The 27,113-nt window shown below is 36.5% G+C and overlaps 1 protein-coding gene across 1 annotated transcript; it reads left to right on the top strand.

Annotated features, from left to right (window-relative positions):
• Window positions 1-3,756: 3,756 nt before the first annotated feature.
• foxg1a (forkhead box G1a) lies at window positions 3,757-5,238 on the top strand (the record flags this gene model as incomplete). Its single annotated transcript, XM_083910897.1, has 3 exons — window positions 3,757-3,916; window positions 4,211-4,986; window positions 5,086-5,238. The coding sequence occupies 3 exons, from the start codon at window positions 3,757-3,759 to the stop codon at window positions 5,236-5,238; spliced, it is 1,089 nt and encodes a 362-aa protein (XP_083767023.1).
• Window positions 5,239-27,113: the final 21,875 nt, after the last annotated feature.

Genomic DNA, 27,113 nt, shown 5'->3' with positions numbered 1-27,113 from the left:
ACTCAGTTAAATCATTTAATAATGAGGTTTGGTTTAAAGTGACTCAGTTAAATCATTTAATAATGAGGTTTGGTTTAAAGTGACTCAGTTAAATCATTTAATAATGAGGTTTGGTTTAAAGTGACTCAGTTAAATCATAAAATAATGAGGTTTGGTTTAAAGTGACTCAGTTAAATCATAAAATAATGAGGTTTGGTTTAAAGTGACTCAGTTAAATCATTAAATAATGAGGTTTGGTTTAAAGTGACTCAGTTAAATCATTAAATAATGAGGTTTGGTTTAAAATGACTCAGTTAAATCATTCAAATAATGAGGTTTGGTTTAAAGTGACTCAGTAAATCATTAAATAATGAGGTTTGGTTTAAAGTGACTCAGTTAAATCATTAAAATTATGAGGTTTGGTTTAAAGTGACTCAGTTAAATCATTTAATAATGAGGTTTGGTTTAAAGCGACTCAGTTAAATCATAAAATAATGAGGTTTGGTTTAAAGTGACTCAGTTAAATCATTTAATAATGAGGTTTGGTTTAAAGCGACTCAGTTAAATCATAAAATAATGAGGTTTGGTTTAAAGTGACTCAGTTAAATCATTAAATAATGAGGTTTGGTTTAAAGTGACTCAGTTAAATCATTTAATAATGAGGTTTGGTTTAAAGTGACTCAGTTAAATCATAAAATAATGAGGTTTGGCTTAAAGTGACTCAGTTAAATCATAAAATAATGAGGTTTGGTTTAAAGTGACTCAGTTAAATCATTCAAATAATGAGGTTTGGTTTAAAGTGACTCAGTTAATCATTAAATAATGAGGTTTGGTTTAAAGTGACTCAGTTAAATCATTTAATAATGAGGTTTAGTTTAAAGTGACTTAGTTAAATCATTAAATAATGAGGTTTGGTTTAAAGTGACTCAGTTAAATCATTAAATAATGAAGTTTGGTTTAAAGTGACTCAGTTAAATCATTATAATAATGAGGTTTGGTTTAAAGTGACTCAGTTAAATCATTTAATAATGAGGTTTAGTTTAAAGTGACTCAGTTAAATCATTTAATAATGAGGTTTGGTTTAAAGTGACTCAGTTAAATCATTAAATAATGAGGTTTGGTTTAAAGTGACTCAGTTAAATCATTAAATAATGAGGTTTGGTTTAAAGTGACTCAGTTAAATCATTAAATAATGAGGTTTGGTTTAAAGTGACTCAGTTAAATCATTTAATAATGAGGTTTAGTTTAAAGTGACTCAGTAAAATCATAAAATAATGAGGTTTGGTTTAAAGTGACTCAGTTAAATCATTTAATAATGAGGTTTAGTTTAAAGTGACTCAGTTAAATCATTAAAATAATGAGGTTTGGTTTAAAGTGACTCAGTTAAATCATTTAATAATGAGGTTTAGTTTAAAGTGACTCAGTTAAATCATTAAATAATGAGGTTTGGTTTAAAGTGACTCAGTTAAATCATAAAATAATGAGGTTTGGCTTAAAGTGACTCAGTTAAATCATAAAATAATGAGGTTTGGTTTAAAGTGACTCAGTTAAATCATAAAATAATGAGGTTTGGTTTAAAGTGACTCAGTTAAATCATAAAATAATGAGGTTTGGTTTGATTCTCCTGAATAATATTAATTAAAAAAAGTATCCTCTTCCTCCTTCTCATGTCTGCCTGGACACACACACACTGTGAACAAACAAACAAACAAACAAACAGCAGGAAACAACCAGTTTCTTTGTTCAGTGTCATCAGGGGAGTCTGGGCCTTCAAAATAAAAGCATGAGAGATAAGACAGCTTTTCTTATCAGAAGGTCAAAGAGGAGACTGATGATGATGATGATGAAGAGTTTGAATGTGAAAGAAGTGGTTAAAAAGAATGTTTTTCTCTCATGATTTTTGTTTAATACAATATAATAATTTTATATTTTTATATAAACAGACTTTAGTGTCAGGTTTTAAAGGCACAGTCAGGAACAATCAGCTCATAAAAATAATAATAATAATAATGATCGCTGTTGTATTGATTGTGAATAAAGTCACTGTAAGTGACTGACGTAAATAAATAATGAGTGAAAATAAACACTTTATTTGTTTGTGTTGATGTGAAGTGAAGTGATGCGTTCAGGGTCAGAGGAGAAAATCTGTCATTTCTTAACTCTGCTACTGTTTCTACGCTCATGACAACAGTGTCAGTGGTGACCATGGATACGGGTGAGTGAGTGAGTGTTGGTGCTAGTGAATTGTTCTCACACACACACGTTAACACTTTACTGTTTCAAAATTTAAACTTGATTTTTTTTTTCCCTTAAACTTTAATCCTATAATATAAAATCTGAAGATTTCTTCATCATCATCATCATCATCATCAGGCTTTAAAAGAGAAAACTGTTTATTTTGTCGAATGACCCTTTAAACGCTCTCAATTTAAACTTTCACTTTTTTGGTTTTGACGCGCGCACGCAGACACACACGCGCGCGGCCTGACCGCGTGTCCGCGCGCGCTCAAGTTGCTGCTCCGTGTTTCTGTGTGTGTGTAAACAGAGCCTGTGTGTGTGTGTGTGTTTTACACTGCAAAAAGTATGCGAGTTTAGAATTACGCGCTTATATATATATATATATATATATATTTATGTATATATATAATATATATACATGTGTATATATATTATATATATTTATGTAATATATATACATGTGTATATATACACATGTATATATGTGTATATACACACATATACGTATATATGTGTGTATATATATACATTTCTATATGTATATAATATATATATATATATATTTATTTATTTTTTACTTCTAATAATATAACGTGTCTGAAAATGAAAAGTAGGAATTATTTTATTTTTATCAAAAAGATTCTACATATATATGTTTATATTAAATAAATGAAGCGGAGTCCGTTTATATTTTTAATGGTTAAATAAATGTGAAATAAAACTTCTCATCCTTTTATTCTGAAATAATCTATTCATTTTAGCGTTTTTTTATTATTATTATTTTTTATTAATTTACATTTTCTCGTATAGGAATATTTCACATTTACGAGAGAAAATATTGAACTAACTCTTTAATTCTAATTTAATATTGTTTTATTGTATTATATTTTTTAAATTGTGTTTTTTTTAAGTGCTGCATGAAGCGAATCAAATGGTGATTCAAATAAAATAGGAAAGACTTACAAAAACGTGTGTGTGTGTGTGTGTGCGCGCGCGTGTGTGTGTAGAAACAAAAATGCAAACATTTAAATTTACAGGAAAAAAACGATGTCAATATTTTTCTCGATGTGAAACTCAAACTCTGTCACTTCTTACAGCGCGCGTGTGTGTGTGTGTGTGTGTGTGTGTGTGTGTGTGTGTGTGTGCGCGCTGACTCAGGATTGGCTGGCCGCTGCTGTGTGTTTGTATAAAGCTGTGCTCTGATTGGCCGAGCAGAGAAACGCTCTGACCAATGTTTGCTGCGCTCTTCAGCGGCTGCGGCTTCATAATTAATTGCAGATATCTGTCTCCTATCGATGTGTGTGTACGTGTGTGTTGTGTGTGTGAGTGAGTGTGGGAGTGTGTGTGTGTGTGTGTTTTTGCCTCTTTCTCCCTAAAGCGAACATGAAATAGTTTGTTGGGCTACACTTTTCCTTCCTCCTCTCTGTCCCCCCCTTCTTTCCTTCTCTTCTCTCCTCTCCTTCCTTCCTTCCTTCCTTCCCGTCCTGGTTCGCGGACGCTCACGGACTCGCGGAGACCCAGCTGCGTTCGCCGCCGGTGATGTTGGACATGGGAGAGCGCAAAGAGGTGAAAATGATTCCAAAATCCTCCTTCACCATCAACAGTTTGGTTCCTGAGGCCGTGCAGAGCGACAACAACAACCAGCAGCAGCAGCAGCAGCAGCAGCAGCATCATCACAGCCAGCACCACCTGCACCACCATCACCATCACCACCACAACCAGAACCAGAGCCAGAACCTGCACCAGAACCTGCACCTGCAGCGGGAGCGGGAGCGGGAGCGGGAGCGGGAGAGGGAGAGGGCCGCTGCCAGCGCCGAGGAAGCCGAGCTGAAAGCGTCCTCCGCGGCTCCGCAGCAGCAGCAGCAGCAGGAAGCAAAAGCGGAGGCGAAAAGTGACGCGTCCACGCTCCTGCAGGAGAAGATCAGCGCAGAGGAGAAACAGCAGGAGGAGAAGAAGGAGAGCGGAAAAGACGGAGCAGCAGCAGCAGCAGCAGCAGGAGGAGACGCCGCCGGGAAGGAGGGCGAGAAGAAGAGCGGCAAGTACGAAAAACCTCCGTTCAGCTACAACGCGCTCATCATGATGGCGATCCGGCAAAGTCCCGAGAAGCGACTCACGCTCAACGGCATCTACGAGTTCATCATGAAGAACTTCCCGTATTACCGCGAGAACAAGCAGGGCTGGCAGAACTCCATCCGGCACAACCTCAGCCTCAATAAGTGCTTCGTCAAAGTGCCGCGTCACTACGACGACCCGGGAAAGGGCAACTACTGGATGCTGGACCCGAGCAGCGACGACGTCTTCATCGGCGGCACCACCGGGAAACTGCGCCGCCGCTCCACCACCTCCCGGGCCAAGCTGGCCTTCAAGCGCGGGGCCCGCCTCACTTCCGGCCTGACCTTCATGGACCGCGCCGGCTCCCTGTACTGGCCCATGTCGCCCTTCCTGTCCCTGCACCACCCGCGGCCCGGCGGCGCGCTCAGCTACAACGGCGCGTCCCCGGGTTACCCGGGTCACCCCATGTCCTACAGCACCATGCTGACCCAGAACATGGCCAACAGCCACTCGTCGTTCCCGCCCTCTAACGGCCTGAGCATGGAGCGGCTGGTCGGCGGGGATCTGCCCTACGCCACGCACCACCTGACCGCCGCGGCCCTCGCGGCCTCCGCGGTTCCCTGCGGCCTCTCGGTGCCCTGCTCCGGGGCCACGTACTCCCTCAACCCGTGCTCGGTGAACCTGCTGGCGGGACAGACCAGTTACTTTTTCCCGCATGTGCCGCACCCGTCCATGAGCGCGCAGAGCGGCGGCGGAAGCGGCGGCGGCGTCTCCCTGCAGGCCGCAGCCCGGGCCGCGGCCTCCGGTTCCCCGCAGGCTCCGTCCTCGTCCTCGCTGCCCTGCAGTGACTCTCTGCGGCCGCCGCTGTCCGCCGCTCTGCCCGCCTTCTCCTCAGGACTGTCCGCGGGTCTGTCCGATTATTTCACCCATCAGAACCAGGGATCCACGTCCAACCCGCTCATCCACTAACACACACCGGAACCACGTGACCCCGACCTGACCCCGTGCACCTGAACCTCACCCCTCCATCACCCCTCCATCATCCCTCCATCATCCCTCCATCCTCCCGCCCTGAAGGAGTGAAAACAAACAAACTGTGGAACATTTTACACTGAACTCTAAAGTTGTAAAAAAACAAACAAAAAATGACAAAATTATTATAAACGACCTGCTTTAGAAAAAAAGAGGAAGACTTAAAAAGAGGAAGCAGCAGCTCTGACGTTTCCAGGTATTTTTTAATATTATTATTATTATTATTGTTCTTCTTCATCACTGCTTCTTCTTCTTCTTCTTCTTCTTCTTCTGCAGTTTTAATGTGTGTTTGAACATAAACGTCTGTTTTAAATGTCGTGAAACAGAGAGAATGATGAAGCTTCTCCTCCTACTTTTTTATAGATTGTGTATAGTTTTGTCTAATTTTGAGATTAAAGAAATATTATTATTCATTATAATAATATCTGTAATAATAATAATAATAATAATAATAACCCGCATGTTTGCAGTATTAAAAACGTCTCATGCGGGTTAAAAAAAAAAAAAAGAAGCGGCGGAGATTAATTTTATTTGACATAAATGTCGACACTAATTTTTATTTTTTTATTTTTAATGTCTCTTCAGTGAATGTGTGTGTGTGTGTGTGTGTGTGTGTGTGTGTGTGTGTGTGTGTGTGTTAAAGCAGTTCTGTTTCCCGCCGTTGACGTCATCTAAAATAATGTTTATTTTCCTCATTGATTAAATTCAGATCTGTTGGTGTTTTTAGACCAAAGAGGTTTTTGTTTTTTTTCATGTTGAATCAGTGTTGATGCGGATCAGAGGCTGCGCGTGACTGAGTGTGTGGATGAATGGATGAATGGATGAACGGATGATGCCTCAGTCACTGCCGAAAACGTCCATTTAAAGGGAATTTTAAGTTCCAGGTTTAGATTTTAATTTTTCTGTCGCCGTTTGTTCTCAGTGACTCAGTTTGTTCTTAAATTGACGGAAAAGTGAACGAGGTTCGTTTTTCACTTCGTGAAACTTTGTCTTAACGCGATATTTAATCTGTTAACGAGAAAAAGCAGAAAAGAAGAAGTCAGATTTCTGTCTCTGTGCTGATGGATGTTTTCTGCAGTGACGCCGGTGATGCGTTCACGGCCCGTTAAAACACGCACGTTCACAATTCTTTTCTTTCTTTCGTTCGTTCTTTTCTTTATTTTTAAATAATGACTAAAAAAAGAGAGAGAGAGTGTTTTTCTAATCTGAATCTATTTTATTTTGTATTATTTAATTAGACTGTACATGTTTATTTCCGGGCTGCAGCAGCGGGAGGAAAAAGCCGCGACTCTGAATGATTGTCCTTTAACTGTCGTTGTCCATGGTTGTGACTCTGTTGTGATCTGATTCTTATTCACGTGTTTGTCGCTTATAAAAAGTTCGAAAAAAAGGAGAAAAAAAATGTTTTAATCCTAAAAAAAAAAAAAATCAAATAAAAAATAAAAGAATAGGTTTCATTCAGAACTAAAGCGAACATTCTTTTGTCTTTTTTCTGCCGCCGTCACTTTGAACATAGTTATTCATATATATGTACATGTATATATTTATTTATTATAATAATATACTATACATATATGTGTATATTATATTATTTTACATTTTAATTATGAAATCTTATTCTATTATAAATGGAACTTTTTCTTTAATTGTTTTATTTCTTTCAACAGCAACAATTCCAACAATTGTCAACATTTTATTGTTCTTTTTTATTCAATAAACAACAACAAATATATACAATTAAAAACAAACAAAAATAAATCGGAAACTACAAAATAAAATGAAATATTCATTTAAGTAACGAAATCAAACAAACACTAATCGCAGAAAGTGTGAAAGAGTTTGTTTTTAAACCTCAAATTATTTTCTATTATTTTTCTATTCATTTTTATTAATATTGTTATTTCACGCGCACACTCACAAAAAAGCCCTTCCGTGTTTTTTTACGCATAAACATCTTTACGCAGCGCAGGCGTTTGTGTGGAAAAACTGTGTCAACTGACGGAGCAGAGGTCTCGCGCTCAGACTGAGGCACAGAAACATGAACCCCCACACACACACACACACACACATATATATATATACACACACACACACACACACACACATGTTCCTCCTGAAACGGTCAGTTTTTTGGTTTACTGGTTGTTTGTTGTTGATGTTGCGGTTATATGTGTGTGTGTGTGTGTGTGTTGTTGATGTTGCGGTTGTGTGTGTGTGTGTGTGTTGTTGATGTTGCGGTTGTGTGTGTGTGTGTGTTGTTGATGTTGCGGTTGTGTGTGTGTGTGTTTTCGTCTCTTCTTCTTCTTCGCGGATCAAACGTCAGAGTTTTGTCTTAAATTCCCAGATTTTTTTACGAGATTCAGTTTTTTTCATATTGTTTTTGTTTGTGAGTCACGTGGTTTAATGTTTATTTAAACTTTGATTCTTTTCTTCTTCTTCTGCTGCTGCAAAACACACACACACACTCAGTTTTCTTCCAAATCTGTTGATTTATTTACACATAAAACAATGATTGATACGTTGCGTAAACAATACTTCCGGTCTCCTCGTGCATATTTTTTATTTTTTTTAAAACAACAAAACTTTGTTCCACGGGTTTGTTTATTTATTTTCTCTGTTTACTCTTGTTGTTGTTTGTTGTTGCAGGTGATTTTTGACCCCCCCCCCTCCACACACACACACACACACACACTTTTCTCTCGTTCACTTATATTTGTTTGTTTGTTTGTTTGTTGTTTTACGCAGATTTTTGCGCAGTTTGCGGCGCCGTAAACGTCAGAAACTACATTCATTCATTCATTCGTTTCATTTATTTGGAGTTTAATTTTGAATGAATTGTTTTCTTTATCTAAAACGTGTCCTTGCTGCTGCAGGTCAAAGGTCAAACATTTTATTTCTGACAAAATTAAACAATTTTTTTTGATTATTTATTTTGCTGGAAACATTTTCCCGCCACTGTGACGCGCGTCACGCGACAATTCCACGCTTTTCGAAATTATTATCATTTAAAAAAAACAAAAAAATCAGAAACACAATTCGTTGATTTTCGCTTCACAAATATTTATGATATATATTTTATTAATATTGACCTCGTTGTTTATGTTGACACGAGTTTTGATTTATTAGTTTAATTTGACAGAAAATAACAAAACGATCTTTTACAGATGAATATAATCAAAGATAAAATTGTGTCATCTTCAAACAATTTAATATAAAAACACAGATCACATTAAAAATATGACCAAAAATATCATTTAGCTTTAGTGTAATAATAATAACAATAATAATCACAATAATAATAACAATAATAATAATGAAAATAATCTTAAAAAGAGCGGAGCTCCTCAGTCACGTGATTCAATGTTCGCGTTTCCTTTATATTTTTTATTAATCTGTTCCGTTTTTATTTCTTCAGTTCTGCGAGACAATGTTTCTTATTATTATTATTATTTTTAAATGACGTCATTCATTTACTTGTTAATGTATTAATCTGCAGGTTCACACAATGATGATATTTTTGCATAATTTTATATTCTTAATAATTTTAATTTAGTTTTGTCAAATACACACACACACTTAGTTTCTTCTTCTTCTTAATAATAATAATAACAATAGTAATAATAATAATAAAAGAAAATAGACATTTATGAAAATAAATAAATAATTCAGGTCCTAAAAGATCACTAAAACAAAACGAATGTCAAATCATTGAAAAAAAAAAAGAAAAAGTATCAGACTTAAAAACAAAAATACATTCAAAATAAATCTAAAAAAGAAAGTTTTGTTTTTAACCAAAAAAATGAAGAAAAAAGGTCTTCACTAAACTCAGAAATTCCGGCCGCGTTCCATTTAGGTTTGAGCAGCAGCTTGAGACAGCACATGACCTTTGACCCACACACACACACACATACACACACACACACACACTGATTTCCTGCAGATTTTCTTTGTTTAAAAGACGACAAAAACCAGGATGAGATGAACGAGTGTTTTTCTTTTAATCTGCGTGTAATAATCTCCTTTATGCATAAAATCTAAAACTCGTTTTTCAACAAATTTAAACAAAACCTTAAATTAAAGATTTAATTTAACACAGACTTCATTTAAAAAAAACAAACAAACAAGAATTAATTTAAAAATCAAATGAACTCTAATGTCATTAAATTTCACTCAGATTATTTAAACGTAAACTGTAAAGAATAATCTGAATAATTCTGATAATCATTTATATTCAAAACAAACAAAATAAACCACAGTTCAAATGACACATCACAGATTAAACATCTATTTGATTTTAACGTTAAAGGAAAAATGTGAATAAATGAGGATTTTCTTTGTCACAGGTTCAGATTCTGGATTAATAATCTGATGAATAATCTCAAACATAAATAAAAACACTGTTTTATTTGTTTTAAAAGAATATTGGAGATAAATGAATTAACTCTTTTATTCATCCGTTCATTAGTTTGACTTTTTTTTTTTTTTTTTTTTAAATAACAAAATTATCATAAATTCTTAAATGTGTTTTTTCCTCTTTTCTTTGCTCCATAAAAACAAAGAAATCATTTCCACATTTGTCTTTATTTTATAAACCAAAACACTCCTGGAGTAAATAAAAATAATCCCAAATTACAGACGGAAACGTTAGATGAAGCGGAAATTAATTGTGTGTGTTTTTTTTAATCTTTAAATAAAAACAGCCAAAAATAAACATGTTTTATAATTCACCCTGTCACAAAGTCCTCACTTTTTCATTGAATCTCTCCAAAAAGTGACAAATCATTTCATCAGATTATCAACAAACAACAGATGAAAACATGAAGAAACAAATGAAACCTAATGTTTTTAAACCTGAGAGAAAAATGAAAACATGAATGAGGAATTAAAGCATCACCCTTTCATCCTGTCATCCTGTCACCCGTTCACAGACTGAGAAACGTCGGACCTGCACAGATTGGCTTCTTCCGCGGCTTCTGTGTGGAGGGTGAAGGGGTGAGGGAGGGGGTGAAGGGGTGAGGGAGGGGGTGAAGGGGTGAGGGAGGGGGAGGGGTCTTCTTCCATTACAGTTGGACTCGATAAACTCACCTTCTTTTCCATAATGAACACATGAATGAATGAGTGTCCTGTGTTCTGATCTGAGTCAGAGACAAACAGGAAGTGAACAGGAAGAGGTGGAGTCAGACAGATTGACATGGTGGACTTTAATCTGATTGATGTGTTATCTGAATGGACTTTAATCTGACTGGTGTATAATCTGAATAATCTATACAAAAAATCATAAAATAGCATGTCGCACAAAAATTGACAACTTTTCTCTAAAACGTCATACTATACTATGTCGTCCAAAATTTTCACAATTTTTTTGAAAAAAGAAATTTGGTCCAAATTTGACAAAAACGTCATAGTATAGTATGTCATTTAAAAACAGTAAAAAACGTCATAGTATAGTATGTCGTCCACAGTTTGATTGTTCATCAGTTCACTTATTTCATGTGATGAGCATCACCAGCGCTGAAGATGATGCAGTGGACAAGGACGTCCCATCACGGCTCAAGACATCGTGGGTTCGAATCCCGCTGTAGGTAAGTGCCTACTCCTATATTTGTGTGTGTGTGTGTCTGTCCGGGTGTTTCAAAAACCAAACTAAAAACCTTCAAAACAAAAAACGAACTCAACAACAACCTCCAAAACTAAAACTCTCGCGTGCATTTGCGTCATTTCAACTTCATCATCATCGACGAGGGAGGAAAGAGCTAGCTCAAATTTCTAGAAAATTGACAAAAAAGTCATACTATACTGTGCCATCCAAAATTTTATAATTTTTTGAAAAAAGAAAATTTGGTCCAAAATTGGTCCAAAATTTTATTAAAAAGTCAAATATCGGACGACATACTATAGTATGACATTTCAGTCAAATTTTTGACTTTTTAATAAAATTTTGGACCAATTTTGGACCAAAATGTTTTTTTCAAAAAAATTGTCAAATATTGGATGACATACTATAGTATGACATTTCAGTCAAATTTATTTTATTTTTTTTTAAATTTGACAAAAACGTCATACTATACTATGTCATCCAAAATTTGACAAAAAACATAGTATAGTATGTCGTACAAGAATGGTCAAAAATGGTCAAAAACCTCATAGAATAGTATGTCGTCCAAAATGTAACACATTTTTTTAAAAACATTTTTGGTCCGAAATTTGACTGAAATGTAATACTATATAGTATGTCTTCCAAAATTTGACAATTTTTTTGATTTTTTTTTTTTTTACAAAAACGTTATAGTATAGTATGTTGTACAAAAATGGTCAAAAACGGTCAAAAACTTCATAGAATAGTATGTCGTCCAAAATGTGACAATTCTTTTGAAAAAAAAATTTGGTCCAAATTTGACAATGTTTTTGAAAACAACATTTTGGTCCAAATTTGACAAAAACGTCATAGTATAGTATGTCGTCTGAAAATGGACAAAAAAGACACAGTTCGTGACTCTGAGTATTTCGGTTTGGATACGCATATCGTTACAGCCCTAATAAATATATATACATATATAGTTTTCTTGTGGCACAGCAGGTCAAAGTCAAGGTCAAGGTCACAGGTGGATCAGTGGAGAAAACAGCTGCAGTGAAGTCTGCAGGTCGTAGGTTCGGTTCCTCTGAGGAACTGGACATTTTTCAAGGTGAAAATCCTGAGTGATTGAAAAGAGAAAACCAAGAAATTCAGAGTGAGATCATCAGGACAAACAGCTCACGCTGTCAGAGAAGGACTTGTATCGCTGAGGTTGAGAGTTCAAATCTTACCATCAACAAAAGTTCTTTAGAACTTCAGATCGAAATAAGAAGTTATAAATACCAGAAACATGATGTTTTTCAGGTCAGTAAGAACAGCTCGAGCAGGAAGAGACAGACTTGTGTGTCTGAGGTTGTGAGTTCGAACCTAATGGTCAACTGTTTGAGTGCAATGGTCAAAGTCAACAGTCAAAAGAACATCATGTTTCTGGTATTTATAACTTCTTATTTTGGTCTTAAGTTCTAAAGAGCTTTTGTTGATGGTAAGGAAAGTGTCACAGGTTTTAAAGCCTTTCTTCTTAATGTTGTCATTATTTTCTTGGGCAATAATGTATCAAAAATGTTGATTATTAGCAAACAGTTTATCAGTGAATGGAAAATCAAACAGAAAACGTCCAAGAAAACAACGATTCCTGTAACAACATGTAAACAAATAGCCAAGGTCAATTCAAAAAACCGTTAAATTGATCATTTTGACCTTTAATTATGTTAATTATACTTAGACAGAAGACAGAGATTACACCTGAACTCCCCTGCTCCTCAGCTGTGTGGTCTGACCCACTTCCTCCATCGTCACATCGTCTGAAGTAGTTAAGAAACCATGTGTTTATAAATCTGTCAAAAACGTCATAGTATAGTATGTCGTCCAAGGACGTTTTTGACTGTTTTTGACCGTTTTTTGACGACATACTATACTATGACGTTTTTTACTGTTTTTGACGACATACTATACTATGATGTTTTTTACTGTTTTTGACGACATACTATACTATGACGTATTTGACCGTTTTTGGACGACATACTATACTATGACGTTTTTCACTGTTTTTGACGACATACTATACTATGACGTTTTTTACTGTTTTTGACGACATACTATACTATGACGTTTTTCACTGTTTTTGACGACATACTATACTATGACGTTTTTCACTGTTTTTGACGACATACTATACTATGACATTTTTTACTGTTTTTGACGACATACTATACTATGACGTATTTGACCGTTTTTGGACGACATACTATACTATGACGTTTTTTACTGTTTTTGACGACATACTATACTATGATGTTTTTCACTGTTTTTGACGACATACTATACTATGACGTTTTTTACTGTTTTTGACGACATACTATACTATGACGTATTTGACCGTTTTTGGACGACATACTATACTATGACGTTTTTCACTGTTTTTGACGACATACTATACTATGACGTTTTTTACTGTTTTTGACGACATACTATACTATGACGTTTTTCACTGTTTTTGACGACATACTATACTATGACGTTTTTCACTGTTTTTGACGACATACTATACTATGACATTTTTTACTGTTTTTGACGACATACTATACTATGACGTATTTGACCGTTTTTGGACGACATACTATACTATGACGTTTTTTACTGTTTTTGACGACATACTATACTATGATGTTTTTCACTGTTTTTGACGACATACTATACTATGACGTTTTTTACTGTTTTTGACGACATACTATACTATGACGTATTTGACCGTTTTTGGACGACATACTATACTATGACGTTTTTCACTGTTTTTGACGACATACTATACTATGACGTTTTTCACTGTTTTTGACGACATACTATACTATGACATTTTTTACTGTTTTTGACGACATACTATACTATGACGTATTTGACCGTTTTTGGACGACATACTATACTATGACGTTTTTCACTGTTTTTGACGACATACTATACTATGACGTTTTTCACTGTTTTTGACGACATACTATACTATGACGTTTTTTACTGTTTTTGACGACATACTATACTATGATGTTTTTCACTGTTTTTGACGACATACTATACTATGACGTTTTTTACTGTTTTTGACGACATACTATACTATGACGTATTTGACCGTTTTTGGACGACATACTATACTATGACGTTTTTCACTGTTTTTGACGACATACTATACTATGACGTTTTTTACTGTTTTTGACGACATACTATACTATGACGTTTTTCACTGTTTTTGACGACATACTATACTATGACGTTTTTCACTGTTTTTGACGACATACTATACTATGACATTTTTTACTGTTTTTGACGACATACTATACTATGACGTATTTGACCGTTTTTGGACGACATACTATACTATGACGTTTTTTACTGTTTTTGACGACATACTATACTATGATGTTTTTCACTGTTTTTGACGACATACTATACTATGACGTTTTTTACTGTTTTTGACGACATACTATACTATGACGTATTTGACCGTTTTTGGACGACATACTATACTATGACGTTTTTCACTGTTTTTGACGACATACTATACTATGACGTTTTTCACTGTTTTTGACGACATACTATACTATGACATTTTTTACTGTTTTTGACGACATACTATACTATGACGTATTTGACCGTTTTTGGACGACATACTATACTATGACGTTTTTCACTGTTTTTGACGACATACTATACTATGACGTTTTTCACTGTTTTTGACGACATACTATACTATGACGTTTTTTACTGTTTTTGACGACATACTATACTATGATGTTTTTCACTGTTTTTGACGACATACTATACTATGACGTTTTTTACTGTTTTTGACGACATACTATACTATGACGTATTTGACCGTTTTTGGACGACATACTATACTATGACGTTTTTCACTGTTTTTGACGACATACTATACTATGACGTTTTTCACTGTTTTTGACGACATACTATACTATGACGTTTTTAGACGACATACTATGAGATTTTTTTGAGGGATTTTCGTCCAAACAGTTTGTAACTTATTTTAAATGTGAGATAAAAAATAATAATAATAACGATAAAAGGTGACATTTGAAGAGTAAAATATGAGACGAACCATGTGCAGTAAATGTGTGTGTGTGTGTGTGTGTGTGTGTGAGTTGACAGCCTGTGAATAATGCTTCTAATGAGAGTGTAAACGTCTGTCGGGTTAAACTAACTCAGTCTCATTGTCAAAGTGTCCCCCCTTCCTTTCTTCCTCCTCCCTTGTCTTTGGTTGGGTTGACCCCCCCCCCCCTCTCTCTTCAGTGGTTCAGTCCTGTCAATGACTGAACACAGTCATGTTTTCTTAAACCTGGTGAGATCTTTGGTGTCGTGGTTTTAAAGAAGCGGATGATGTGTGTTTGCTCGGCTGCTCTTCATCAATGATGATGATGATGATGTTCTCACAGCAGCATGGTCTTCTCCTCACCTCACTCCTCCTCCTCTTCTCCTCCTCTTCTCCTCACCTCACTCCTCCTCCTCCTCCTCCTCCTCCTCTTCTCCTCCAGATTACAGATTAAACCATGAAAATCCCATCATGTCCATGTGCAGCTCACGTGTTTGTGCTTTAATCTCTTTGTCTCAAACGTATAGAAATATAACAGTTCATGAATAAAAGTCACATTTATTTTTCCATCACATCATTAAACTGTAATCTGATCATTTTATAATCTGATAATCTGACCACAATCAGATTAGCATCAAAACATGGCCCACACACACACACACACACACACACACACACACACACACACACACAAATGATAAGTGAGTATTTTATTGTGAAGTATTAACATCATTCTCTGTAAACACGAGCACTTTTACTTTGAAATTCTGTGAAATATCTGTGAATGAATAAAAGAGACTTTTTCTCCTCAAGTTTTCCTTCCTCTCTTCATCCTCACATCCTCTTTTCCTTCCTCTCCTCCTTCCTTCCTTCCTCTCCTCATCCTCTCTTAATCCTCTCTTCATCCTCTTTTCCTTCCTTTCTTCCATCCTTCCTCTCCTCATCCTCTCTTCATCCTCTTTTCCTTCCTCTCTTCCTCTCTTCATCCTCTTTTCCGTCCTCTCTTCCATCCTTCCTCTCCTCATCCTCTCTTCCTTCCTTCCTCTCTTCCTTCATCTTCTCTTCCTCCCTCTCTTCTTCTTCATCCTCTCTTCTTCATCCATGACCGGTGTGTTTCTTCTTCTTCTGATCAGTGTTTTCTCTGCCAGTCTTTGTCTGTGTCCTCCTCTCTGTGGGGGGGGGGGGGGGGCAGGGCCGGACAGAGGGGGGGGTGATGAAGGTTTGTTGCCCTCAACATGTTAGTGATGATTCTCCAGAAGGAGAGAGAGAGAGAGGGAGAGAGAGAGAGAGAGAGAGAGAGAGAGAGAGAGAGAGAGAGAGAGAGTCAGTCTGGACTGATCACTGATCTGTTTGGCATCAGCACTTTAGTCTGAAGAGACCACGACACACAACACTGTGTGTGTGTGTGTGTGTGTGTGTGTGAGCTTTAAACACTGAGACACACAACAAAGAGACACAATTTGACCATAAAAACAAGAAATGACAAAAACTTAAAGACATATTTCTGAATGTTGGACATATTTAAGACCTATTTTCTAACTCAGCAGGTGAGATGGACACGTCTGGACTTCTTCTAGTTGCAGAGTTAGCTGTTGCTATCAATGGTACATGTTAGCATGGCATTAGAAACACTCATACTGACTCCACAGTTCATAAACCACTCACTCTCCCACACCAAAGTCACTCACTCTCCCACACCAAAGTCACTCACTCTCCCACACCAAAGTCACTCACTCTCTCACACCAAAGTCACTCACTCTCCCACACCAAAGTCACTCACTCTCTCACACCAAAGTCACTCACTCTCCCACACCAAAGTCCATAGAGTAAACCAGTGATTTTAACATCACAGCACACAGGAGTTCACAGGAGTTGTTGATCCACTGCTGCCTCCATCACTAACTTACAATGACTGATTTTAGTGAATTCGGCTTTTAAAATATTTCATTCAGACTTAACTCAGTGACACAAAGTGACCACACGAGGCAGCAGAGGACCAGCAGCTCCTGTGTCCCTGTGAGCTAAAATCACTGGTTTTCTCTGTGGGCTTTGGTGTGGGAGAGTGAGTGGTTAAGTGGTAAACGTGTGTGTGTGTGTGTGTGTGCTGACAGTTACAGTGAACTGTCTCTTTAAATGTCTCAGTGTGATGTCACTCGTCTACATTACAGCGACTGACGAGCGTCGGATTTCTTTATCAGCAGAGGAGGCTGAACATGTCTGAACACAACTGTCATTTGTTAAACACTTGAGCAAACGTGTCATATGACACACACACACACACACACACACACACACACACCTGCAGCCCAGGTTAGAGCTGTGTGTGTGTGTGTGTGGTTCTGTCTGTGTTGATTAAGTGGAAATGAGGCGACTAATTATCTAAACCTGCTTCATGTCTCACTGACACTGTGTGTGTGTGTGTGTGTGTGTGCGTGTGTGTGTGTGTGTGTGTGTGTGTGTGTGTGTGTGTGTGTGTGTGTGTGTGTGTGTGTGTGTGTGTGTGTGTGTGAGGACTTACTTCAGGTGTAGGAGTTGATGTCAGGGATTAACTGCACAAAAACCCATGTGTCAGTGACAGAGGAGGAGACTGAAGCTGTGAAAACAACTTTTAGTTTTTTGTTTTTTTTTAAAGTGTGTGTGTGAATCACAGGTGACGCCTCAAACACACACATTAATACAATTAATTATTAATATTTATAATCTTAAGAACTGTTAAACTGAAGTTTAGAAACCACTCACTCTCCCACACCAAAGTCCATAGAGAAAACCAGTGATTTTAGCTCACAGGGACACAGGAGCTGCTGGTCCTCTGCTGCCTCGTGTGGTCACTTTGTGTCACTGAGTTAAGTCTAAAGTAAATATTTTAAAAGCTGAATTTTACAGAATAAGACATTATAACTTATTGATGGAGGCGGAGAGTGAGTGACTTTGGTGTGAGAGAGTGAGTGACTTTGGTGCGAGAGAGTGAGTGACTTTGGTGTGAGAGAGTGAGTGACTTTGGTGCGGGAGAGTGAGTGACTTTGGTGCAAGAGAGTGAGTGACTTTGGTGTGGGAGAGTGAGTGACTTTGGTGTGGGAGAGTGAGTGACTTTGATGTGGGAGAGTGAGTGACTTTGGTGTGAGAGAGTGAGTGGTTTACAGACTGATTGTTTATTATCTTCTTGTCTGATGATGAATCAATAAAGTAAAGAATAAAAATCAAAGTGACAGGTAGTCCTCTTCCTCCTCCTCCTCCTCCTCCTCCCCCCCCCCTCCTGTCTGTCATCCACACAGAGGCGTCAGTCGGTCTCCTCGCTGTAAACCGATCTTCCTCAGAGAGAGAGCGAGGCAGAACGGGAGAGGATTCCTGATATGGATCTACCTCAGAAACTCAGCCAAACAAAGCCTCACCTGTTTCCACCACCCTGCCTCACTCCTCCTCCTCCTCCTCCTCCTCCTCCTCCTCCTCCTCCTCCTCCTCCTCCACTTTGTCAGTTTGTGCGTCCTCTGGTTTTGTTGTGGAAGCTTTGATACACAGAAATACCTGTTAGTGGTCGTCCATCCTTTACCCAAATACCTCCATCATCATCATCCTCCTCCTCCTCCTCCACCTCCTCCTCCTCCTCCTCCTCAGTCTCACAGGAACAGACCATTACCCCCCCCCCCCCCTCAGGGCAGAGACATAAGTTAGCATTGAGGAGCCGAGTGTCCGATATCAGCTGATGTGAGAGACGACTAATTAGTCCATTATAGAGCTGAGCTTCTCTCTGTGGATCATCATCAACTCACTGATGCTGCATTATTCATCAGTGATGCTGCTACAGTTAGCTGATCAACACACACACACACACACACAGGTTTTAAAGGAGATTAGCATTAGCATCAGCAGCTTCTTACTTTTCAGTCAAGAACAAAACTACAATCAGCAGAATATTTCAGCACCAAATGGATCAGTTATGTTCATATGTTCATGCATTCATGTGTTCATACGTTCATGAATTTATGTGTTCATGTGTCATGCATTCATGTGTTCACATTCATCCATTCATATGTTCATGCATTCGTGTGTTCATGCATTCATGTGTTCACACATTCATACGTTCATGCATTCATGTTCACACATTCATACGTTCATGCATTCATGTGTTCATGCATTCACACATTCATGCATTCATGTGTTCATGCATTCGTGTGTTCACACATTCATCCATTCATATGTTCATGCATTCATACGTTCATGCATTCATACGTTCATGCATTCATACATTGTGTTCCTGCATTCATACGTTGTGTTCATGCATTCTTGTGTTCATTCATTCATACGTTTATGCATTCATGTGTTCATGCATTCATACGTTGTGTTCATGCATTCATACGTTGTGTTCATGCATTCATACGTTTATGCATTCATATGTTTATGCATTCATGTATTTATGCCTTCATGTGTTCATACGTTCATGTGTTCATACGTTCATGTGTGTCTAACCTCATCCTGTCACATGACCTGTGATTCGTTCACTGATTTCTACTTCTGTCGTGTTTCCTGTGTTTGTCGTACACTGATGTCGTTTTCTGTCCTCGTAACAAAGTCTTCTGTGGTCACTTCTTCTTGTCGTCATCTTCAGAGTGTTGTGTGTGTGTTGTGTGTGTGTTCATGTCCAGTGTGTGTTGTGTGTTTTCAGTGTAGCAGGTATATGTCTCTCTCTCTCTCTCTCTCTCTCAGCGTCAGGTTACACAGCTGAGAGATTTATTGCTCGGTGAGGGAACGAGTCGTGCTGCCATCACTGTTTCACTGTTGTTGTTGTTGTTGTTGTTGTTGTCTGCAGCTTCAGTGGGTGAGAAACTGAGAGGGGGGAGGACGAAGGGGGGGGGACATGGGCTGATGAAATAGATCCAAAAAAATGCTGCGATGAAAACGGGATTTTTAGTGATTTTTTTTTTTTACTTTGTGAAAGTGGAAAAATGTTTAGAAAGCCTCGAGGTTCTTGTTCACTGCACTCACTCTCCCACACCAAAGTCCATAGAGAAAATCAGTGATTTTAGCTCACAGGGACACAGGAGCTGTTGGTCTTCTGCTGCCTCGTGTGGTCACTTTGTGTCACTGAGGTTAATCTGAACAAAGTTTACATCGTTATCTCACTGTGAGACAGACTTTTCCTACAGTAAACTGAAGTTTTTGTCATTTTTCAGCTTCTTAAATGTGAATATTTTCACGTTTCTGTCATTTTTCAGCTTCTTAAATGTGAATATTTTCACGTTTCTGTCATTTTTCAGCTTCTTAAATGTGAATATTTTCACGTTTCTGTCATTTTTCAGCTTCTTAAATGTGAATATTTTTATGTTTCTGTCATTTTTCAGCTTCTTAAATGTGAATATTTTTATGCTTCTGTCATTTTTCAGCTTCTTAAATGTGAATATTTTCACGTTTCTGTCATTTTTCAGCTTCTTAAATGTGAATATTTTTACGTTTCTGTCATTTTTTCAGCTTCTTAAATGTGAATATTTTCACGTTTCTGTCATTTTTCAGCTTCTTAAATGTGAATATTTTTATGTTTCTGTCATTTTTCAGCTTCTTAAATGTGAATATTTTTATGTTTCTGTCATTTTTCAGCTTCTTAAATGTGAATATTTTCACGTTTCTGTCATTTTTCAGCTTCTTAAATGTGAATATTTTCACGTTTCTGTCATTTTTCAGCTTCTTAAATGTGAATATTTTCACGTTTCTGTCATTTTTCAGCTTCTTAAATGTGAATATTTTTATGTTTCTGTCATTTTTCAGCTTCTTAAATGTGAATATTTTTATGCTTCTGTCATTTTTTCAGCTTCTTAAATGTGAATATTTTCACGTTTCTGTCATTTTTCAGCTTCTTAAATGTGAATATTTTCACGTTTCTGTCATTTTTCAGCTTCTTAAATGTGAATATTTTTATGTTTCTGTCATTTTTCAGCTTCTTAAATGTGAATATTTTTATGCTTCTGTCATTTTTCAGCTTCTTAAATGTGAATATTTTCACGTTTCTGTCATTTTTCAGCTTCTTAAATGTGAATATTTTTACGTTTCTGTCATTTTTTCAGCTTCTTAAATGTGAATATTTTCACGTTTCTGTCATTTTTCAGCTTCTTAAATGTGAATATTTTTATGTTTCTGTCATTTTTCAGCTTCTTAAATGTGAATATTTTTATGTTTCTGTCATTTTTCAGCTTCTTAAATGTGAATATTTTCACGTTTCTGTCATTTTTCAGCTTCTTAAATGTGAATATTTTTACGTTTCTGTCATTTTTTCAGCTTCTTAAATGTGAATATTTTTACGTTTCTGTCATTTTTTCAGCTTCTTAAATGTGAATATTTTCACGTTTCTGTCATTTTTCAGCTTCTTAAATGTGAATATTTTTACGTTTCTGTCATTTTTCAGCTTCTTAAATGTGAATATTTTCACGTTTCTGTCATTTTTCAGCTTCTTAAATGTGAATATTTTTACGTTTCTGTCATTTTTTCAGCTTCTTAAATGTGAATATTTTTATGTTTCTGTCATTTTTCAGCTTCTTAAATGTGAATATTTTCACGTTTCTGTCATTTTTCAGCTTCTTAAATGTGAATATTTTCACGTTTCTGTCATTTTTCAGCTCCTTAAATGTAAATATTTTTACGTTTCTGTAATTTTTCAGCTTCTTAAATGTGAATATTTTTATGTTTCTGTCATTTTTCAGCTTCTTAAATGTGAATATTTTCACGTTTCTGTAATTTTTCAGCTTCTTAAATGTGAATATTTTCACGTTTCTGTCATTTTTCAGCTTCTTAAATGTGAATATTTTTATGCTTCTGTCATTTTTCAGCTTCTTAAATGTGAATATTTTCACGTTTCTGTCATTTTTCAGCTTCTTAAATGTGAATATTTTTACGTTTCTGTCATTTTTTCAGCTTCTTAAATGTGAATATTTTCACGTTTCTGTCATTTTTCAGCTTCTTAAATGTGAATATTTTTATGTTTCTGTCATTTTTCAGCTTCTTAAATGTGAATATTTTTATGTTTCTGTCATTTTCAGCTTCTTAAATGTGAATATTTTCACGTTTCTGTCATTTTTCAGCTTCTTAAATGTGAATATTTTTACGTTTCTGTCATTTTTTCAGCTTCTTAAATGTGAATATTTTTACGTTTCTGTCATTTTTTCAGCTTCTTAAATGTGAATATTTTCACGTTTCTGTCATTTTTCAGCTTCTTAAATGTGAATATTTTTACGTTTCTGTCATTTTTCAGCTTCTTAAATGTGAATATTTTCACGTTTCTGTCATTTTTCAGCTTCTTAAATGTGAATATTTTTACGTTTCTGTCATTTTTTCAGCTTCTTAAATGTGAATATTTTTATGTTTCTGTCATTTTTCAGCTTCTTAAATGTGAATATTTTCACGTTTCTGTCATTTTTCAGCTTCTTAAATGTGAATATTTTCACGTTTCTGTCATTTCTCATCATGATTGGTGCTTTCTGCGTCACATGTCTGACACTAAGGTGTGGCTCCGCCCCCTCTGCACAGGTGTCGTGCACACAGAACTGTCAAGAAACGTCAGCCTGTGGCAGAAGGTTGTGTGTCGGCTGCTCCGCTGTGCACTGGTAACGGTCTCCGCTCCTTCTTCTTGCGGAAAAAGTCGAATAAAGTTTTTTTTCCAGCCATTGTCAAAAAGGTAAAAACTGCAACGTCATTGAAGCAATACACCTGCTAACTCCTGCTAATTGCTATCGGCACGAGCACACGCACTGACGCGCTGTGACCGCGCCCGCCATGACGCAATAATAATTGTATTCATAATGTTTGTGAATAGCAGTATGTGTTAATACTTTATTTATGTATATATATAATAGGCATTCGTAGCATTTAGATCCACCCTCCATACCAGTTGGTGGCAGTACTGAACCACCATGAATTGAACCCCCCCATATGAAACCGGATGAACTCTCCCACTTCCGGTTTGACGATTATTAGATCTTCACCTGAGAGCAAGCACACACAGGTAAAGTCTTCGTTTGTGTGTCTGTAACTCACACAGAGTTGTGTTTTGTTATTGAGTCATTTGTCGCACGAGATATGTATTAAATTAAATTAGTAAATTATGTTAAAGTTCCCGAAAAATGTCAACTGAAGGAAAGACATCTGGCTTTAGAGGTGGTTAGCCAGGTGTGCTAACTAGCGAGCTAATCCATAAAAAAACATTGTAGAAATGTCAAATTTTCAGTCTTGACGTTAGTTTTAAAGCAGTGTTTGCTCATTAGCAAGCTAATTACAGTCTGTTGTAGTAGCCAGAAGGGGGCAGCACTGCGTGTACAATACAGAGACAGAAGAAAAGCAGCCATCTTTGTTGTTATTTGTCGTTTATGAGCAGAAACGTCATCAGAAAATAAACAAACCCTTGTTAGTGTGTGTGTGTGCGTGTGTGTGTTACTGCTGGAAAACAACACCGATCATTCTAATAAAGTCTATAAATAAAGAGCGACTAAAAGACTCAGTGTTTACATCTGTTGATAAAAATAACAGCAAACCTTTTCAACACAAGAGTTCTTTTTCCTGCAGTTATTCATATATTTAAGTCATTTTTCATGTATTTGTATTTGTAATAATCCTTCACTTCTCTTTGTTTCATGAATGAAAGCAGTTTTAAAATCAATATTTAATGGTAAATGTTTTCAGGGAGGTTTGTGAGCGATGGTTCCAGGTGATTCCAGGTGATTCCAGGTGTTTCCAGGTGTTTCCAGGTGTGTCATGTGTTTTATCAGAAAAACCCATTTTGTTTGTTGAAATGAATGTTCATTATTATGTTTGTTTCACAGGATCAGAGTCGTCTCTGAATGTTTGGACACACGTGAGACGTCTTCACCGACTCAAACATCCAGAACATCAGAACCAGAGGAGGCGGAGCCTACGACGACCACGATGACGACGACGCGTCAACAGGTATTTAAAGCTTGCGTGTGTTTGTTTGACGTCTCTGTGAGGACCGTTGATGTACTTTAATATTATAGAGTTTTTTTTGCGTCTTTTTGCTCCACCAATGCTGTTTAATGGTCCATATTTGTCCTCGTTTTCCGTGTCTCTGAGGACGTTTGTCCTCGTGAGGACACTGCACACGTCTCTCTTTACGTCTCTGATCTTAGTGTTGACTGTTTTTCAGAATAAAACACGGCACAATATTTCATCATAATGACATAATAATACACTTATTGTTCAAACTGATGAGCGACTGAGTAAATGTCACTAAATGTGATTGTTGGAGTGAAGTGGAGTGCTTCAGACTTTAGAGGAGAGACCTGCTGAGACGACACACACACAGTCTTTTTACCTATATTTCTGATATTTTCAGTCATTTTTGAGTTCTTTAGAGATCATTTTGCCTATATTTATAATCATTTTACATATATTTCAGATATTTTCAGTCATTTTTTAGTTCTTTAGAGATCATTTTGCCTATATTTATAATCATTTTACATATATTTCAGATATTTTCAGTCATTTTTTAGTTCTTTAGAGATCATTTTGCCTATATTTATAATCATTTTACATATATTTCAGATATTTTCAGTCATTTTTTAGTTCTTTAGAGATCATTTTGCCTATATTTATAATCATTTTACATATATTTCAGATATTTTGGCCAATAATTCCTACATGTTTGGTAATTTTCGATGTATTAGAGGTCATTTTACCTATATTTCCTTTCATTTTGCCTATATTTCCTATATTTTTGGTAATTTTCGATATCTTAGAAGTAATATTACCAATATTTCCTGTCATTTTACCTATATTTCCTATATTTTTAGTAATTTCGATCTCTTAGAGATCATTTTACCTATATTTCCTGTCATTTTGCCTATATTTCCTGTAATTTTACCTATATTTCCTGTAATTTTGCCTATATTTCCTATATTTTTGGTAATTTTCAATATCTTAGAAGTAATATTACCTATATTTCCTGTCATTTTACCCATATTTCCTGTCATTTTGTCTATATTTCCTATATTTTTAGTAATTTTCAATTTCATAGATGTCATTTTGCCAATATTTCCTATATGTTTTAGTAATTTTTGATTTCGTAGAGGTCATTTTACCTATATTTCCTGTCATTTTGCCTATATTTCATATATTTTTGGTAATTTTCGATATCTTTGAAGTAATATTACCTATATGTCCTGTCATTTTACCTATATTTTCAGTAAATTTTGGTCTCTTAGAGGTGATATTACCAATATTTCCTATATCTTTTAGTAATTTCGATCTCTTCGATGTCCTTTTGCCAATATTTCCTATATGTTTTAGTCATTTTTGATTTCGTAGAGGTAATTTTGCCTATATTTCCCGTCTTTTTGCCAATATTTTCAGTAAATTTTGATCTCCTAGAGGTCATTTTACCGATATTTCCTGTAATTTTACCTATATTTCCTATATTTTTTAGTAATTTCGATTTCTTAGAGATCATTTGACCTATATTTCCTGTCATTTTGTCTATATTTCCTATATTTTTGGTAATTTTCGATATCTTAGAAGTAATTTTACCTATATTTCCTGTCATTTTACCAATATTTCCTATATTTGTAGTAATTTTTGATCTCTTCGAGGTCATTTTATCAATATTTCCAGTCATATTTCCTATATTTATGGTGATTTTTCATATATTGTAGGTAATGTTAGCCACATTTCAGGTGCAGTTCAAAGGTCAGTCATGTGTAATATATGTGAACCTAACATCAGCTGATCATCATCCATCCATCCGTCATCCATCCGTCATCTAAATCAGCATTAATCAGAGCGGCTCCGCTCGCTCGTCGTCGTATGAAATCAGAGAAATGATTACTGGCATTCAGGCGCTGAGGGCCGTCGACGGCGAGGGGTCGAGCCGCGCCGCAATCAGGCCGCCGCCCGCTTCCTGCTGCCGCCGCAGAATCACAGTGTTTTTCTTTTCTTAACTAATCGTCTAATAAAGATGAGGATGATTGACAGGCAGAAAATAAAGGTGTGTGTGTGTGTCTGTGTGTGTGTGTGTGTGTGTGTGTGTGTGTGTGTGTGTGTGTGTGTGTGTGTGTGTGTGTGTGTGTGTGTGTGTGTGTGTGTGTGTGTGTGTGTGTGTGTTGAGATATTTTTTCCCACGCTCCACCTGTCCCCCCCAGGTCTCTCGTGTCCCTCGGGGACAGTGTGTGGTTCATGGCCACGCTGTGGTTCAGTGGTGCTGGTTCCCTGACGCTCTAATCCCTAATCTAATCCCTGCAGGGCTCTGAGAAACACGGGGACCAGGTTCTCCCAGACCGTCATTAAATGACTGATCTGCTCATTAGAAGCCACAGGGACGGGGACGGGGACATGGATGGGGACATGGACGGGGACATGGACGTGGACATCACACTCACTGTTTAAATACAGCAACAAATAAGTTCCTAAAAACAAAGATTATTAGAGCTGAGGAGGTGGGAGTGGGAGGAGCCTGTGACAGTGGGAGTTTTTGGTGTTGGCGGTGGGGGCGTGTCCAGTCCCGGGTGGGCGTGTCCAGTCCAGGTGACGGCAGATTGAGTTTTTGGGATAATTGCGGGATCGGTGCGTTAAATGTGTGTTTTCACACCGAGTCAGCAGGTGTAGAGAGGGGGCGGAGCAGAAAGGGGGCGGAGCCTGCGGCAGGTTTGTTGTCCCACAGTGAACCGTTAGTCACTTTTTGTGTGTGTGTGTGTGTGTGTGAACATGTGACAAACACACACGAGACGCCACAGTGACTGTTTTACATCAACATTTATAACAGTGTTTGTTTTATAATCATTGAAAACAAGTTTTCAGCTTCTTAAATGTGAATGTTTTCTGGTTCCTGTCATTTTATGTATTTATATATATATATTTATTTATTTTTAAATAACGAAATTCATATTATGAACACATTTATTTTATAGATTCACCAGATGATTAATAATATTTAGTTAGTATATATATGGTATATTTCGTTAGGTTGGATTAATAATCTTTGTAAATATATATATATATATCAGAATACTTTTATTATCTCGAAGGAAATTGTTTATATATATTTATATATATATTATATATGCGTGTGTTTATATATATACATATATTCGATAAGATAAGATAAATTTAAGTAATAATCTATGTTGTATATTTGTAATACATTTTTATAAAGACGTT

This window comes from Microchirus variegatus (genome assembly GCF_963457635.1).
Source record: "Microchirus variegatus genome assembly, contig: SUPER_7_unloc_1, whole genome shotgun sequence".
Lineage (NCBI taxonomy): Eukaryota > Metazoa > Chordata > Actinopteri > Pleuronectiformes > Soleidae > Microchirus > Microchirus variegatus.
This window is presented reverse-complemented; position numbering and strand designations above follow the sequence as displayed.